The following is a 17,047-nucleotide window of genomic DNA, read 5'->3' as shown; positions in this document are numbered from 1 at the left end:
CCAGTGTTTTTATTTTCCTCTTTTGATCTCGTTTCATCTTTTTTCTTTTGATGTTCTTCTCGTCTCTACTCGTCTAGATTCATCTTCTTTTCATCTCTTCTTATCTAGTCTCATCTCTCCTGATCCCTTCTATTCTTATTTTTTCTCCTTTAATCTTTTCTGCTCTTCTTTTCTCTTCTCACCTAATTTTTTCTTGTGCTTTCTCACTTTGTCTTATCTGTCATTTTCTAATCTCATCTATCCTGAACTTGTCTCTTCCCATCTGTTTTTGTCTGTTTTAATGTCATCTTGTTTCTTTTCATCTCGTCCCTTCTTGTGTTTTCTCATTTAGTCTCATCTAGCCTCTTTCGGCTCGTCTCTTCCTGTCGTTTCTTTTCTTGTCTCTTTTCTAAGTTTCTTTTGTTTTTGTCTGTTCTGATTTAGTTTCATCTAGCCTCTTCTCATCTCATTTCATCTCTTGTTCATTCTCTTCTGGTCTAGTCTTCATCTAGTCTTGTCTTTCCTCATCTTTTATTTTCCTCATTTTGTCTCAACTTATCAAGTCTTATCTCCTCTCAAGTAGTCTCATTTAGTCTCATCCCATCTTCTCTTCTTATCACTTTTCAACTCTTCGTCACCTTTTCTTTCCTCATCTCTTCTTTTTTTCTCCTCTCATGTAATCTCATCTAGTCTTTTCTCATCTCTTCTAGTCTCATCTAGTCACCTCTTCTTGCCTCAGCTCTTCTCCTTTTGTCTTTTCTCATCTAGTCTCCTCTCATCTAGTCTCATCTAGTCTCCTCTCATCTAGTCTCCTCTCATCTAGTCTCCTCTCATCTAGTCTCCTCTCATCTAGTCTCATCTAGTCTCATCTCCTCTCTCCTCTCATCTAGTCTCCTCTCATCTAGTCTCCTCATCTAGTCTCATCTCCTCTCATGTAGCCTCATCTAGTCATCTGTCCTCATATTTTGTCTTTTCTCGTCTCATCTAGTCTCATCTCCTCTCATGTCATCTCATCGTCTTTTCTCATCTCTTCTAGTCTTATCTAGTCACCTCTTCTTGCCTCAGCTCTTCTCCTTTTCTCTTTTCTCCTCTCATCTAGTCGACTCTCATCTAGTCTCATCTCATCTAGTCTCCTCTCATCTAGTCTCATCTCCTCTCATGTAGCCTCATCTAGTCATCTGTCCTCATATTTTGTCTTTTCTCGTCTCATCTAGTCTCATCTCCTCTCATGTGGCCTCGTCTAGTCTTGCCTGTCTGTCCTCATCTATTGTCTTTTCTCATCCCTTCTCGTCTCACCTCGTCCAATTCCTAATCCCTTCTCCTCAATCATTTCCCTGTGGTTGTGGGTATGTCTCACCTCTGTTTCTCACTCTTTTCTCCTCCTGCAGCAGAAGACCCCCTGGCGCTCCCAACCGGCCCACCATTATCCGCCCCGCTGAGCCCTCCCTGCTAGACTAGACCCGTGCGCTGGGCACCATAGTGTGTTTGGGCTGAGGGAAGGGCTGGAGAGCTGCACTGAAACGTGCATGCGTGTCTACACAAACAGCCTGACCAATAGACCTTAATAATCCACTCAAACTGTCCTCTGATCAGCGCTGCTACTCACATCCCTACCTTTAAATCCCAGAGGTCTAAATTAAGCACATAACTATTCAAAAAAATGATTATTATTGTTGTTATTTTGTTGAAATATATAGAGTGACTTAAAGGGTGTAGTGGCCTCCAGCTTTCAGTCATTTTATCACTCACACAGGTCAGGTGACCACCAGGGGGTATCCTACTCAACTTTTGTAGACGAACCAACATTAGATCACTCATGCCTCCTCACTGACTAGTGGCTTAATGTGGGATGAGATGTATACAAGCACTGTGCAAGCTAGTTGCTGTTACTAGCCTGTCGTCTTCCTGTTCTTGGGTAACTGAAGGGTGGTTGAAGACCTCTTTCTTGTTATAGACACTTCTTGACTCTTAACTTGAAATCCTGAAATAAGACACAATGACCGTTACCATTATACTATGTGGGACTTATTTTGACCCCGATTTCATTCGTCTTTCATGTTCAATTGGCCGTTATTATGTTTCTGGTGTTGTGCCGAATTCTTTGACCCACCAAATTATGTGACCCGAGTAGGCGCTGTATTGCGCTAATCCGACCTACTCCTAATCCCAATCCTAACCCTACCGTCAGTACAGCGCCTACTGGGGTCACAGAATTCGGTGGGTCACAGAATTCAGCAGTACACCGGCACCTATTACCAACAGACTGTTAATTTTGAATCCATAGCAGCTAACCGACAAGTACACATTGCATATTTGGTGTCTCAACATCCTCTTTCTGTTGTGTCGGGAAATTTGGTTCTTAAAAAGCACTTCTAGTTTCATGGACGGGAATTTTTTAAATAGCTGAGGGAGGCGTGATTTGTATGCAAATTTCTGTAATGATCTGTTTATACAAATAATAATTTGTTTATATGAATATAATCCTGGAAAGCACGGTAACCACTTGGCGACGGGCCGACCCGTCAGCGCTCTGTAAGATAGTGTCTCAGGTAACATCCGACTCCAAATCTGGTAGCTTAGCGTTTTGATCACTGTAACTTAAATTAATCTGAAAGGCTTTATGGGACGCTTTTATTTCGCTAGGAATAATGAGGGTTTGGGGGAGTGGGATTTATGAGCGGGAAAAACATCAGGGCGCTGCAGGAAAGTGGGAGTGCACTCAAACAAGGGGTCTCTGAACATGGTACATGCAGGTGTATCTGGGGTTGTGGGGCGTTTGCTATATGGAACCAGTCCGTTCAAACTTGACACACACACACAGGGAACTTTCTGACAGCAAGACGGTAAAACAAAGGCTTTCATGTAGACATCATAGTAGATGTACTAACACGCGTATTTTTGAGTGTATTATTTATAACCTGGGCGTTTGTCTTCGTGTTAATTGCCATTTTTAGAACGACAGATATTCTTTGCTATCGACAGATTTGTGCCCTGTTGGTTGCAGTAATAACAGTTGAACATAATTCAGAGTGAAAGCGGTCCAGCTGGTTTCCTATTGATCTGGATTTGATTGCAGAATCTTTGATGTTTGCTTTTATTGATGTGCGCGCAGGGAAATGGGCCACGACAAATTCTGTTTTCTTGATTAACTTGAGGATAAGAATGGGGATTCGGTGCAAGCGACTTTGATTTCAGCACAATATGTCTGTAAATAACCGAAGGCTTTGAGTCGGACATGAGGTGAAACTTACAAATTAGCTGTGGATTTCAATACCAAATGCTCTTGAGTCACTCCTGTATGTTATGGCTACAGTGATGGCAACCAACGCTCTTTCTTCACAATCCAGTCAATTCAAGGCTTTTTAAATTGTATGCAGCTTTATCTTTTCCAAATTCAAATGACTTCAGCATCTGTTGAGAACTGGATGAAGCCCAAATCACTGCAGTCATAACTTTCCTGTGGTCTTTAAGGTTATGGTGACCCAATCCCTGTCTCTCCCTCTAATAATTCTGTCCTTTTGTATGGAGTGAGGGACTGAGGACATATTTAACGACTTTTTTTTTATGCTTTTGGAATAACAAATTGTCAAGTGCCTGTGTAGCAATTTAAAATGGACTTGGAGCAAAATGCACAATGAGAATTGGAAGTGAGATAATAAAAGGTGTTGTGTATAATAAAGATCAGGTGCTCTGGTGGTCGGTGTTTCCTTGTGTCACGTCTCCTCACTGTCTCCTTGATTTACCGTGACATGTCTGTCCCAGCATGCATCTCTTCCTCTTTGTGTTCTCATTGAAATAAATCAAATGTAACAGGTGTAGTGAGATGATACTCTCTGTTGGTGTAAATCCAGTGTTTTTCAATCCTGCTTCAGGAGACTCCCAGCAGCACTGCACATTTTAGGTGTCTCAGTCTATGACCGCGTCCCAAATTAAGTATATGTTGTGTATAGCAACTAATGTTGAGAGTGTTAACGCAGTGGCCAATCAGAAGTGTTTTAAGTTAGTCAGTGGAGCATCTACTTGATACCTCCCCAAAACATTTTGTTTGTCACAAACTCATTGGTTTTAAATCAAATTGTGAGGTTCCAACTGACACCCACACCTAGTGAGAAAGTCCATTCTTTTACTTGTCTGAGCATATTGTTTATTCTTACAGTTGCATCATGATAGCCCAGATTATCTTATGTGCATGTAAGTGCTAGCAAGAAGCTAAACATATAAATGCATTGCTAATGCATTAGTTATTATTTCAAGGCTGATTCATTAAAAACTGCTGCAACCTCTTGGATTCAAACGTCCACAAACTCCTCATTCATAGGTCAAGGGGTAGCCAAAAATCATACTTCATAAATCTACAAGAAAGTAATTATTTTTAGCATGCTCTGATCTACAGTAATCATGCATATGACACTGTTTAGAACAGAAACATCTAATGAGCTTGTGATGAATCACATCTGCAGTGTTGAAGGTCTCCGGAACAGGATTGAGAAACACATGGCTTCGTCATAGCTACTTCCTCTGTGAAGCTGATTCATCTTTTTTTCAGTATAACTTGTCAGCATGTCAGTAGAAAAAAAAAAAGAAAGAAAAAAAAAATCTAAGACGACTACGTCTGAATGACCAGAGTCGTTAGTCAGAGGTTTAGTTGTGTCAAATATCAGCATGTGGTCATGAGTAACACACGGCTCATATTTAACAGCCTTTGATTCAGAATCCTTTGTTTCTATGTAACAATAAAGTGGTTTCACAGCTTTTGAGATATTCATCTTCTAACCCAACAGCTTCTTCACACAGCGAACACTCATAATGAAAACTTAAGCACTTCATTCCTCATTAAAGCCTGTTGAGTTACTGTAAAAAGAAAATACTGTGTACATCCCATAAATGAAATTCTCCCAGCTGATGTGTGGTTTTGGTTGCGGTTGTTAAACAGACGTCCACCTCCCCGTCGGCCGGAGAACCAGTGGTGAAGCTGATCCCAGTGCTCAGGAGGAGGACCACCATACCGTACTGTATGGCTGCTCTACTAGATCATAACGACATGATGCCCATTTCCTAAGGATATCAATCAATTGTATAGAAAGAAGCCATCTTAATTTTACTACGCTATTTCTTTTACCAAAGATGAGATTCTTCCGTGGATCACACAGTCTTGTTTGAATTTCTCATGTTGACCTACTTTTCCAGAAGTATTTTTCCCCATTTATTTTCTTAAAACAAAAAATAAATAAATATAATAAACCGTTCTGAGCCTTGAACCAAACAAATCAGCTCATTAATTGCAAACTTTGATTTAAAGCAAAAACCATGGGTGAAGCACTGAATGATGAAATGGTGGTACAATCAATGAAAACTGTTCAATTTGAGTCATTGATTTTAAGTAATAAATACAATATAATTAAAAAAAAATCTAAATTTGGAAATATTTACAGAGGTGTAGAATGAATAGAGAGCTGCAGTGATGACGTACTTAAGTTATCGTCACACTGGTTCCCTCGACAAAAACCCAATAGGATTTTTTCATTTGCTTTAGGATTATTGTGGAAAATAAGGTCTGTGACCAACAACAGTTTGTTATTCTTACACATCATGATAATCTTGACAAATGAACACAACTTTTATGAATTTTGAAGCCTAAATATAATCGTTAGAAAAAAAGAGCTAAAAGTAGGCTATAAACGAACTACACCCCGGTCGAATGACACCATTACTAAGCTTCCACAACTCTTTCAGTCTTTATTTAAATAAATAACATTTTCCCTGAAAGTTTGCAAGAGTGTGATTATAAACTCAATGAGGCTGTGAAAGCGAGTAGCAAGTAGATGAGTTTATCTGTTCAACGTCTTTAATGTCCCTGACAATCACTGTAGTCCCATTTAGCCAATTGTTAGTAATCACCGTTTATGCGATTGAATAAAACGTGAGAATATCTTGAGCTTTTGTTCACCACAGACAATATTTCAGGCATTTAACCAAAACCCATTGACTTGAGGAACGATGAATCCAAAAGAGTTAAAATGCTAACTCGTTTAAAGGTTTTAGACTACAAAAATGCGTCATCCCTGCCACCCTCTAGAGACTACAGGGATATAATTCACAATACTTTATGGGCGTAGCTTGATCCTGGATTGGTTGACAAGGCACATGTGACCCAAGTTGTTGACATATTTTAATAATGAAGAGACTGCTTGTTTTTCACCGCTGAAGTTTTTTTCCGGTGATTTCTGATTGGAGCAACCAATTGATGGGTTGCCCTTTTAAGATTAGGGGTAGTGTAGTTCTTCACTGGGGATTTAGCAAGGTGATTTGAAGCCTATAAAGAAGCATATACCATGACCATTAAACCAGCTGTTGTGCTCCATTTGTGAACACAGACAGATATACACAAAAAAATTGTTCCAGCATGCCGTTTGTTCAATCAAATTTGTAGACCAGAACTGTTGTATCAAGCCCTGATAAAGTGAATTTGTGCACCACATGTTTTGGTCATACCGAAACATTAAGAAAGGGACTCACTATTTGAAGTTTTAGGTTTATAGTTAGAGTTTACCTTTAGTCTTCAAGCTTAATTCAGCAGCCTAATGAAGTATTTGACGATTAGTCTGCAACATTTATTCGTTACTGATAGCAAATATTAAATGTGTTGCAAGTAAACATTAAACTTCAAAGCATGAAAACACATGAAAAGATGCTAGTAAATCAGATCTATTTGCAGGACTCTAAAATCTGAGCTTTAAATATAGAAGGCGGCAAACATTTTTTAAATTAGTATGTTTTTGGATTTGTGAAAGTTTGGAGTCAAACATGCAGCAACAACAGATGAATCATAATATTCTTTTAATCTTTAAATATCCCTGTTCTGGTTGTTTAATGGCTCTTCTGAGATTTAATTTCTTGATTTACAAGAGATGACTTAGGGACAAATTTCTACTGAATAAATTAGTTTTTTATGGCGTATGCAAGATGAATATTTGAATCATTAACTGAGCATCGTGTCTGTGAAACTCCAGGACTCTTTATTTATAGGCAGTTTGTAATGAATATGGTTGTACATAGTTTTTACTGGGCTTGTTGTTTAGTGAGAATATTTGTATATTGTTCTAGGGTGATGGATGAATATTAGAAATACTGAAAATGAATCAAACCTCAGATTAACCTGTAGAAACAATGAGATTCAACAGTCTTAAAAGTATCGTTATGTGATTCTGATTCCCACAGTACAGTAATAACTCAGTGCAGACAGCCATTAACGTGAAATGTAACGTCAATAACCCAGATGAGTTTTAAATTCATTTTCTATTTGCACTTACAATGCCACATATGACTGAGCTGCAGTTGTTCAAAATGAGATGCTAATGTGATGTATAATAAAACCATTCAAAGTGAAACGTTCCCTTGGATCTTTATTTTACCGCCGTATAAATCCATAAGAAATAACAATTTACTGCAGTGTTATTCATTTCAAAAGTCTCATAAATTAAGTGCAAAATTACATTCACATTCAAAAGTTGCTACAGTACTTCAAGTAAATGTAGTGTTTACCAGTGTTGGTTAGCGCTCTAAAGAAAACTCTTACAATTAAAACTAAGTCAAGCTCCAAGATTTCAGATTCATTGATATCTCTAAAAACTCAAACTTTTCATTCTGACGTAAACTAGAGTTGTTGTTTTTGTTTTGTTTTTCGACCTGAGAGCTTCCTCGTGTCTTCATTTCAAGAATCCTTTAGATTGTATTTTACGTTAACAGTGTTACAGCATCTTCCCCCAGTTCATCTCTGCTATGTGCAGACTCTGCGCGAGTCGCTGAATAATCTGCGTACCGTGTAGACCTGTGTGAGGGCCACGCTGACCATGACCAGCAAACTGACACTGGACCAAAAGGAAACCCGCCACAGGTTGTCCTCCAGCAGGTAGCGGTCGCGAGCCTCGAACGCCCGCAGCGTCGCCTGCATCTGACGGCTTCGCTCCAGGTTCTTGTGCACAGCATCCATTGTGTCCTGTGTGGCGAGAGAAAACTAAATTGCAGCTACAATTTCCCACAAAACCATTTTGGTTGCAGTCTGGTTGTCACAGTACAACATTTGAAACACTAGTAACCAAAGCATGAATTTTCAATGAGCAAAACTGATCAGCGCCAAACTAGACCTTTGAGGAAAAATGTAACTGCAAATCATTTTCTTAATTGTATTCAAGCATAAAAGGCATTTTGGATAATACTTTCTTTAACCCTATAAAGCCTACTGTATCATGTTTGATACACAAACATTTAAAGGGGGGGTACAATGGTGTTTCGTGTATTCAGAGTTGTTTACACTGTTAAAGAGATGGATTCTCATGCTAAACATGGGCAAAGTTTAAAAAAATATATTTTGGACGAATAACGGAGAATTTCTGTGCCGAAAATCTTACTTCCGGGTTGGTACAAGTTTCGGCTGTTTTTTTTAGATCGTGGATCTAATGACGTAGATCAGAGTGGAACTCCTTATATGAGCATTTCTCTCGGAAAAGCGCGCCCGCGCACACGTCGCCCAGAGGAGAGCGAGACCGCGCACATCAACGCGCTTCAACAGGAAATCATCGGCAGCCATGAATTCATCTGCCACTGCATAGGATTTGTTCAAGAATGTCTCCAAAAAAGTGTGTTTTTGGATGTGAGGGAAAGCTTACCGTGTTCAGCTTTCCAAAGAACTCAGTGTTACAGGAACAGTGGATGCAGTTTGTTTTTCCGGGGCAGCAACGGAGTGTACCAAGTGCGGTTGTGTTTTCTGGTCATTTCAGTGACGAATGTTTTATTAACAAGGCCCAGGTCGACGCTGGATTTGCAAATCGTTTGCTATTAAAACGTGGAGCGGTCCCAGTGATAAAAGACCCCAGTCATGTAAGTACAACTGGATCAGATTTCTGTCTTTTGCTGGAAATCAAGCACTACCGCTTGACTCTATAGCTCCGCCTCCAGGACCTCGGCTTTTTCCGGAGAGAATCGGAAAGCTGTATTTTTCTTTTATAATTATAATAAAACTAAACACTTTTTGGAGATATTAAAGATGCACTACTACTCTATAGGTACTCAAGATTAACATGAGATTAGGTGAAACTGTGCATGTTATGTACCCTTTAATATCCAATAATATTACTGATTTAGCTGCACTGACAATATTGGATAAAAACAAAACTTAAACTGAATTGAGCTGAATAATGATTGTTTTCTGTAGAGCTGCTTTATAGCTCAATCGGCCCTTAAATTATCAACATGATCAAAACTTTGCTGAAAAACATGTATTGATATTTTATACCTTTTTAGCAAGTAAAAGGCCTTTTAATATAATTTTTAAAATGTCGCCCTTCAGATTGTGCTTCACGTGTATTTTTTGTTGTGAAATATTTTCAGACTTTTAGAAAGTAAATGTGAGAATAACCTTTATATTGTTAGTAATATTTCAAGATGAACATTTACTGTACTGAAGCAACTTTTTTTTCTTTTTTTTTTTAGAAAAATCATGCTAAAATGTGAATATCAAATATCATCATAATTTTGAGGAATGTTTATTTGTACATCTCTCAATCATCATAGTATTGCATTGCATTATATATTTTGCCAACACAAAAGGGTAGGGCTTAATATTCGGACAGGAATGTTGTTCCAGGATCAACAAAATATGTTGATTTAGGAACATGTCTTACTTGGGGGAAAATCACGGTGACCCTCTTCATTCATCAGCCTGTTTGTTCACTGAGATTTAGCCAAGTCAGATATGTTCCTAGATCAACATATTTTGTTGATCCTGGAACAACATTCCTGTCTGAAAATCCAGTCCTAACCCTATCCATACCCCTTAACCCAACCCTACCCATAACCTCTCCCTAAACTCAGAGGGAATGATGGTGAATAACACTGATGTAGAAGCACCTAACCCTGGTTGTAAGCCTAAACTTGGCATGAACTGTAAACTTGTCCCTCAAATCTGATTGGTTGATTGAAATGTTGTTCCAGGATCAACAAAGATGTTGATCCAGGAACATGTTGCACTTAGTGAAATCAGGTTCACCGAAAGAAGAGATATTTGTTTGGTGTACCCTGATATCCTCCAGTTTGTACTCCAGCGAGTCCTCCGGTTCAGCCAGAGCAGCCCAGTCTTCCTCATCCTCATCCTCGTCCTCTGGTCCATCCACGATCACCTCCACGTACACCATCTTCTCTGAAACACGGCTGAAGCTGTTATCAAAGCAAATCCTGTAGTCGCCCTCCTCAGCGGGGTCCACCCTGACAGACACAGCAAGATTACTCTAATGCACATCATAACTGTAAGACACAGAGAAGTATTAGATCATAAGATCTTTTTAGAAACGTCTCCTTTTTTTTGTCCGTGCAATAGAAATAAATGGAGCCAAAACTTTTTGGTAACCAAAATTCTTCACAATATTTTCTTTTATGTTCTACAACAGGTTTGAAACAGCATGAGGCGAATGATGACACAATTTTCATGCAACTGTTTTCAGTAAATTCAGTTTCGATGTGGTCACGGTCAGCCTTGCAGACAGCATGCAAATTTGCAGAAGAGGGCATGCAAATTTGGTGGGTTATGACGGTCCGAAACTAACTGTATATGAGTGAATGTGTGAAGGTTCAGCTCGTCGCACGACGGGATGTGAAACCTACGTGTGGATGCCGTCCGATTTTCTGAAGTCTGAGACCAGTCTGTATCCACTGGGGGAGATCAGAGTGAATCCCACGTCCAGCCCTGAGCCTGCAATCACCTGCACACACACAGAGGGGTTAAGAGAGGGTCAAATCTCAATGACATCAAAATTATGATTTTTTTCATTTTATGGAATATTGCAGTATTTACTACAAATGATTTATCCGTGCACATCTTTAATCAGAATAACTTCCCCTCGCTCTTGCAGCGACATCTCTTCTCTTCTCTTGATAATGTGTCTATCAGTTCCCCATGGACAAAGTCAATAGGCCCCGCCCTAAAAACTTTTTTATTTCTATTATTGTTCAAGAAGCAATTTCACTCAGATATACGCCACAAAGGGAAGAAAAGACTACCACAACTTCCATTTCATGCTGAATGGAGATTTGAAACCATATGAATTAATATTTCAAAACCATATGAAACCAACATTTTTTCTTTACTGTGCATGGGCACCTTTTTTTTTTCCTAAAAAAGTGATTTTGATTAAAGGTTACGAGGACATGAATTGTGTCCAGATGAAAAATGTTCACAGATGAATTATTTATGTTAAATACTGCAATATTCCATTAATAAAAACAAGAATTCTCCATTTTGATTTCATGAAGACTTTAATCACTCTAAAAGATATATATGTATAACATTGTAATGCACTAAAAGTATTTTTTAACAAATATCATAAATTATTTTACTCAAATGAATCATGTTTTTGGGGAGTCACACCCCATGATAACGCTTGACAACCTAAACTATCCTTGCCGTATCATAACAAGAAATTATTTTCTGATCTTTTAAATAATTTAATATTTCTATATTCAGAATTTTTGATTAAAAGAGAAAATACATCTAAATGCTGCTTCAGATGCAGATTATGCATCTCTTCTACAGTGCAAGAGAGACTAAGTGACCTCGACACACAGACACACAGTCACACAGTTTGATTAATTTTCAGTTTGAAAATTACCTATTAATTGTCATTTAAGTGAAATTACTGAACATAAATATATAAGCTTGATAAAAATGACCATTCTAGAAGAAATTTTCAGATGGCACTTAAAGGCTTTTGCATCTGAACTCTTCATGTGTGTGTGTGTGTGTGTGTGTGTGTGTGTGTGTGTGTGTGTGTGTGTGTGTGTGTGTGTGTGTGTGTGTGTGTGTGTGTGTGTGTGTGTGTGTGTGTGTGTGTGTGTGTGTGTGTGTGTGTGTGTGTAAAATCACCAAAAATTACATTTACATTTTTAAAAAGTCCACTCTCGAAGTCCATTGATACACCAGTAATGCATAAGAAAATATGCACTATCCAATGACAAATCAGTCAGGAGATTTAAGAGCAGACAAAGGAAGACATTTGGACCAGCCAAGTAGTTGGCTAATGATGAGTCAAGTCATCTCAAAATGATCAAATATTGCCTAAATAATCCACCAATGTATCAGTCAATCACTACAGGTTATGAGTGAGAGTCTTGGATTAGGCTATTTGTCACACCAACATTTCTCATACTTACATGGGCACACTCTCAAAGACCTTATGACTCTTTCACGTGTCCCTTTCCCCTCAAATTTAAATAACAGGTCTCCTATCTTCCACCAACTGATAAAGCAGCTCAAATGAGGAGCCAGTGTGCTGGCGTCACTATAGAGATAAAGTGTGGCCAGAGCAACCATACAGCACTGGAGACACTCTGATCCTTCCGGCACATGGAATGAGCTTTGGGTCGGGTCAGCTGTCCCGCAGCTGTGCCTGCTTTTAACGTAAACACACCCCAGACAAGCTCCTGGGGAGGAGGGTTACAACACACACAGGGCTGTACAGGAATAACCAAAAGACAGTATAGCTAATGTGTGTGATTTCTAAAGATGACTGAATGAGGATTGCTCAAGTATGCAATTGACTATGATGTCAATAATATTGAACTTCCCACCAGAGCTGTGGAAAAGATCCACAAGCTGTTTAGTAGCAATGAGCAATACATTTGTTACAGTATTTATTAATAATAATAATAATATCATTATTATTATTATTATTATTATTATTTTATATATATATATATATATATATATATATATATATATATATATATATATATATAACATATGTTAGTGTTAGTTAATAAAAATACAACCGTTCATTGTTAGTAGCTCATGTCCATTAAATAATATTATCAGACACAACATTTGATTTTAATAATGTATTAGTAAATGTTAAAATTAACATTAAGTAGGATAAAGAAACATTCTTGTAAAGTGTTGTATCTGTCCTGTAGTGCTTCATACAGTGTGCACTTTGACCAAAACATCTACACCTATGAAAGGAAAAGTCCTGCAACTTCCTGGTCATTACTGTCAAGCAAAAATGCAATGTAATGCAGTTGAGTTACTAATAGTGTTAATAAAATTATAACCAAAAGCTATTCTTAACTTAGCAAACAGCAAACAGCAAACACAACCATTTTGACAAGTTACTTTCTCAATTGTTCCGACTCCTTATTTAGTCCGGATTCTCTCGAGTTCGTTTAAAGATCATTTTAAATAAGATATTTTTAATAGTTTAATTTAAAAGATGTTATTGACCTGGTACTCCACTTCTAAGCTGCCGGTCTTAGTGGCAGTTTGGAAGAAACACTCGGTTGCTCCGGCTGGAAGAAGGAAAGTGAACTCGGTGTCCTTATTCTGTCCGAATTCGTATCCCAAATCCACGCAGAGCGTCAGAAAGAGCAGCAAACACCCCACGAGACGCGTCGCTTTAAACCGCTCCATTACTTTGCTCTTCATAAACACACTACAGCAGCTGTTTCAAACACTGCGAGCGACGCGACCGAACTAGACGCGATCATTGCCTTCCACACAGTAAGCGCGTTGCTTTGGACTCTCGTGAAGTTGCAGTGACAAAACAGCCGGGTTTGAAGTTTGACTGCTTCATTGATAATGGGCGCGTTATAGTTTTCCCGCGTCGCGTAAAACGCTCAAACAGCCTCGTTGATTGGGTTTCGACGTCAAGATTTGAGCGTCAACGCGCGCTTGCCTCGTTGCGTCGCAGTACATGAAACATTTCATGTTCTAGTGTTGTAGTAGGGCTCAATGTTTCTATTGCAAGACACGTTTACTTATACGTTCTCAGAACGGTTCAGGACCATTTGAAGGGGATCGAATGAAACAGGTCTGGTTTCAGGCTACATTTGGCTATAAATTGCACTGGGACTAAATACGTTGTGATCTTCATGTCTTCATTTAATTAAATACTGTAGGCCTAACGTTACACTAATGCCAGTCACAAAAACCTTTCTGCAACGCTCTGGGAATGTTTCTTATGGAAGCTTGTTTCCGCCACAAAATAAAAAAAAATAAAAGATAATTGCGACTTTTTATCTCACAATTGCGAGTTTTTGCATCTCGCAATTCTGACTTTATTTCTCAGAATTGCGAGATATAAAGTCAGAATTGCGTGAAATAAAGTCAGAATTCTGAGATATAAAGTCAGAATTGCGTGATATAAAGTCAGAATTCTGAGATATAAAGTCAGAATTGCGAGATATAAAGTCGCAATTGCGTGAAATAAAGTCAGAATTCTGAGATATAAAGTCAGAATTGCGTGATATAAAGTCAGAATTCTGAGATATAAAGTCAGAATTGCGAGATATAAAGTCGCAATTGCGTCTTATAAAGTCAGAATTCTGACTTTTTTTCTCGCAATTGCGACTTTATATCACGCAATTCTGACTTTATATCTCAGAATTCTGACTTTATATCACGCAATTCTGACTTTATAACACATAATTGCGAGTTTACATCTCGCAATTCTGACATCTTTTCTCAGAATTGTGAGATATAAAGTCCAATTCTAAGGGGAAAAAAAGACGGACTTTTTTTTTTTTTTTACCTCAGAATAGTTTATATCTCAGAATTCTGACTTTATAACACGCAATTGCGTGATATAAAGTCAGAATTCTGAGATATAAAGTCAGAATTGCGTGATATAAAGTCGCAATTGTGAGAAAAAAAGTCGGAATTCTGACTTTATAACACGCAATTGTGACTATTTCACGCAATTCTGACTTTATATCTCGCAATTCTGACTTTATATATCAGAATTCTGACTTTATAACACGCAATTGCGACTTAAAAACACGCAATTCTGACTTTATATCTCGCAATTCTGAGAAATAAAGTCAGAATTGCGAGATGTAAACTCGCAATTGTGAGATAAAAAGTCGCAATTATCTTTTATTTTTTTTATTTTGTGGCGGAAACAAGCTTCCATAGTTTCTTGTTTAGGCCTATAATAAGGAAACATAAAACCACTGTCACACAGAACATCCCTGCAACGTTATGACAACATATAGCTACATAAACAATTAGCCTACATAAAATGAACCTTTCAAGAGGCTTTATTTTATTTAGGTCTACTGATTCAGAAGATTATACAAATCATGATGGGTTTGCTTTGGTGTGAATTGTCAAGTTTGTAAAAAATACAATGCAGACTTTCAATTAAAGGGATAGTTCACTTAATTAAAATTATATAATTTACTTTAGTTTCAGGATAAATGTCACCAGGCATTTACTCGCACAAAAACAGATAAAGTGAGAAAAAGTAACGTAATGCATTACTGTTCACAGAGACATTGTAAAAGTAATCCATATGAATTGACGTGTAATTCAAGTCTTCTGAACATACAAAATCGCTTTATATGTTGAACAGATTTAATATAAAGTGATCTTGCCGATCAAGTGCGAGAACCAATAAGATTTTGTTCTCACTCGCCAAGCAAGCACGGTTGGGCTGACATTCAAACTGTAATTAGCCTATTTAATGTTTAAAGGATCCCGCTGGCATGTTGAATCGGTGATGGGCAGTAGGTGAGAAAGAGACTCTGAATGGCTGTTCTGCTTAGAAGAATCGAGAAAGTGACGAAAGCAAGCAAACAATCAAAATCACGATGGAACACAGAACGCTCCTCCAATTTAACATCATCTTATCGGAGCATTCTAATACGCAAATATTTTCATAATGACATTGCCATATGGAAAGAGGAAAGTGAAGACCAACTGATCAACATGAATTACATTCAAAACGGTAAGGAAGTGCTTTTCTTTACTGTATATCTGCAGGCTGAATCTGAAATCGCCCCCTAAACCCTCATTTATTGTTCCCTATGTTAGTCCACTAATAATGTTCACTTGAAGGAGTGATGAAAACAAGTGAGCACATTCGGACAGCGGTTGAACATACACTGGTTGTACATTCGTAATAGGCTCTATGCACGATCGCTTCCGCGTTTTGTCTCAGCCCGCCCAGTTACATCCGGTGCTGCGTCAGAAGCTGTTTTTGCATTAGGTGGAGATAATGGCAAATTACACTCGCTGTTTACAAAAACTTCCAGCGGTTAACGTGAATGATGTTAACAATATTGTGAGGCAGTTAACTGTCACACATATGAGTAAGAAAGAGAAGTTCTTTAAATTATAAATTTCGAGCTACATCAACAACTTTGAGGGTGAGTATTATCTCATATCGCGCGAAATCCGACTAGCGAATCAGTTTCTAAAATCGTTGTCTCCGTTTCTGAGAAAATGAATTTTATTAAAGTGAATTGTCCTATAAAATGCGCTATGCGGAAGTAAAGACGCCGGCTGAGATCCTACCGGAAATACGTCAGCAGTGTTCGTGCATAGAGCCTATTGCGGTGCAATGTGGGATTAAATAAGTGCACTCAATAACGTCCAATATGGTTTCGGATACCACTACAAATGGCTGTCCCCTCAAATAATGCCCTGTTTCAGGTTATGGGGGCGATTTTGGATTCAGCCTTCGTTTCGCTTCTTTTTTTGACCGATGAATCCAGACTACTGCCACCTGCTGGTGTGGAGAGTTTCTCTCTGCACGCAGGCACAGATGCACTGGTATAAGCTGTTGGATGTTGACTTCGCTGTGAGTTCAAGGACAACCTTTTGGCCCAGATGCTGGCAACAACAAAGTCACTACTATTTCTTTGATGTTGGTTTGGTTTGTCACAAGATATGACATACCATGAAATATTAAATGTGGACTGAACGAGTATTCTATTCTCAGCGGGTGGCTCTCTCTCAGTCTGCTTGCATTTATTTTTAGATCAGCTCAACTATACTTGTGTTTACTGGTCCAATGGAACTGTTGTTACCCTTTTGCTCTCATGTGATTTAATAAAACAAAAATAGTACATCGGCCTGCATTGACCGTCACTACTCTGTTGTGTTCTACTGCTCCAAAACGACTTATTTGTGGTTTGTGTGAAGTGTTTTTAAATGTCTTTCTTCTACAGCCAAGTTAACACTTATGTTGTGTTCGAGTCATTTTACCTGGAGAGGATTTTCTTTTTCCCGAAAATGCTAGTT

The 17,047-nt window shown here is 38.3% G+C and overlaps 2 protein-coding genes across 11 annotated transcripts in view; one reads left to right on the top strand and one right to left on the bottom strand.

The window, feature by feature from the left end:
- The window catches only part of dnm2a (dynamin 2a), a 55,929-nt gene extending 50,883 nt beyond the window's left edge, over positions 1-5,046 (top strand). For 7 of the 10 annotated variants that reach the window (XM_081371428.1, XM_081371427.1, XM_081371424.1 and 4 more), the window contains one exon: positions 1,368-4,547. In XM_081371428.1, the coding sequence (XP_081227554.1) occupies positions 1,368-1,437 (70 nt within the window). In that variant the 3' untranslated portion in view covers positions 1,438-4,547. Of the gene's footprint in view, positions 1-1,367; positions 4,548-4,912 lie in introns of those variants that run through there. The other 3 variants (XM_081371429.1, XM_081371425.1, XM_081371426.1) reach the window with 2 other exon arrangements.
- A 2,319-nt stretch (positions 5,047-7,365) lies between these two features.
- tmed1a (transmembrane p24 trafficking protein 1a) lies at positions 7,366-13,909 on the bottom strand. The gene is made up of 4 exons (XM_081371513.1): positions 13,247-13,909; positions 10,636-10,733; positions 10,053-10,239; positions 7,366-7,975 (listed from the first exon to the last, which is right to left on the bottom strand). Exons 1-4 carry the CDS (start codon positions 13,445-13,447, stop codon positions 7,757-7,759), a joined length of 705 nt encoding a protein of 234 aa, XP_081227639.1. The 5' UTR covers positions 13,448-13,909; the 3' UTR covers positions 7,366-7,756.
- Positions 13,910-17,047: the final 3,138 nt, after the last annotated feature.

Source organism: Scardinius erythrophthalmus, assembly GCF_964197995.2.
Source record: "Scardinius erythrophthalmus genome assembly, chromosome: 1".
Lineage (NCBI taxonomy): Eukaryota > Metazoa > Chordata > Actinopteri > Cypriniformes > Leuciscidae > Scardinius > Scardinius erythrophthalmus.
Note: the sequence above shows the minus strand (reverse complement) of the source record. Positions and strands in the feature narration are given on the sequence as shown.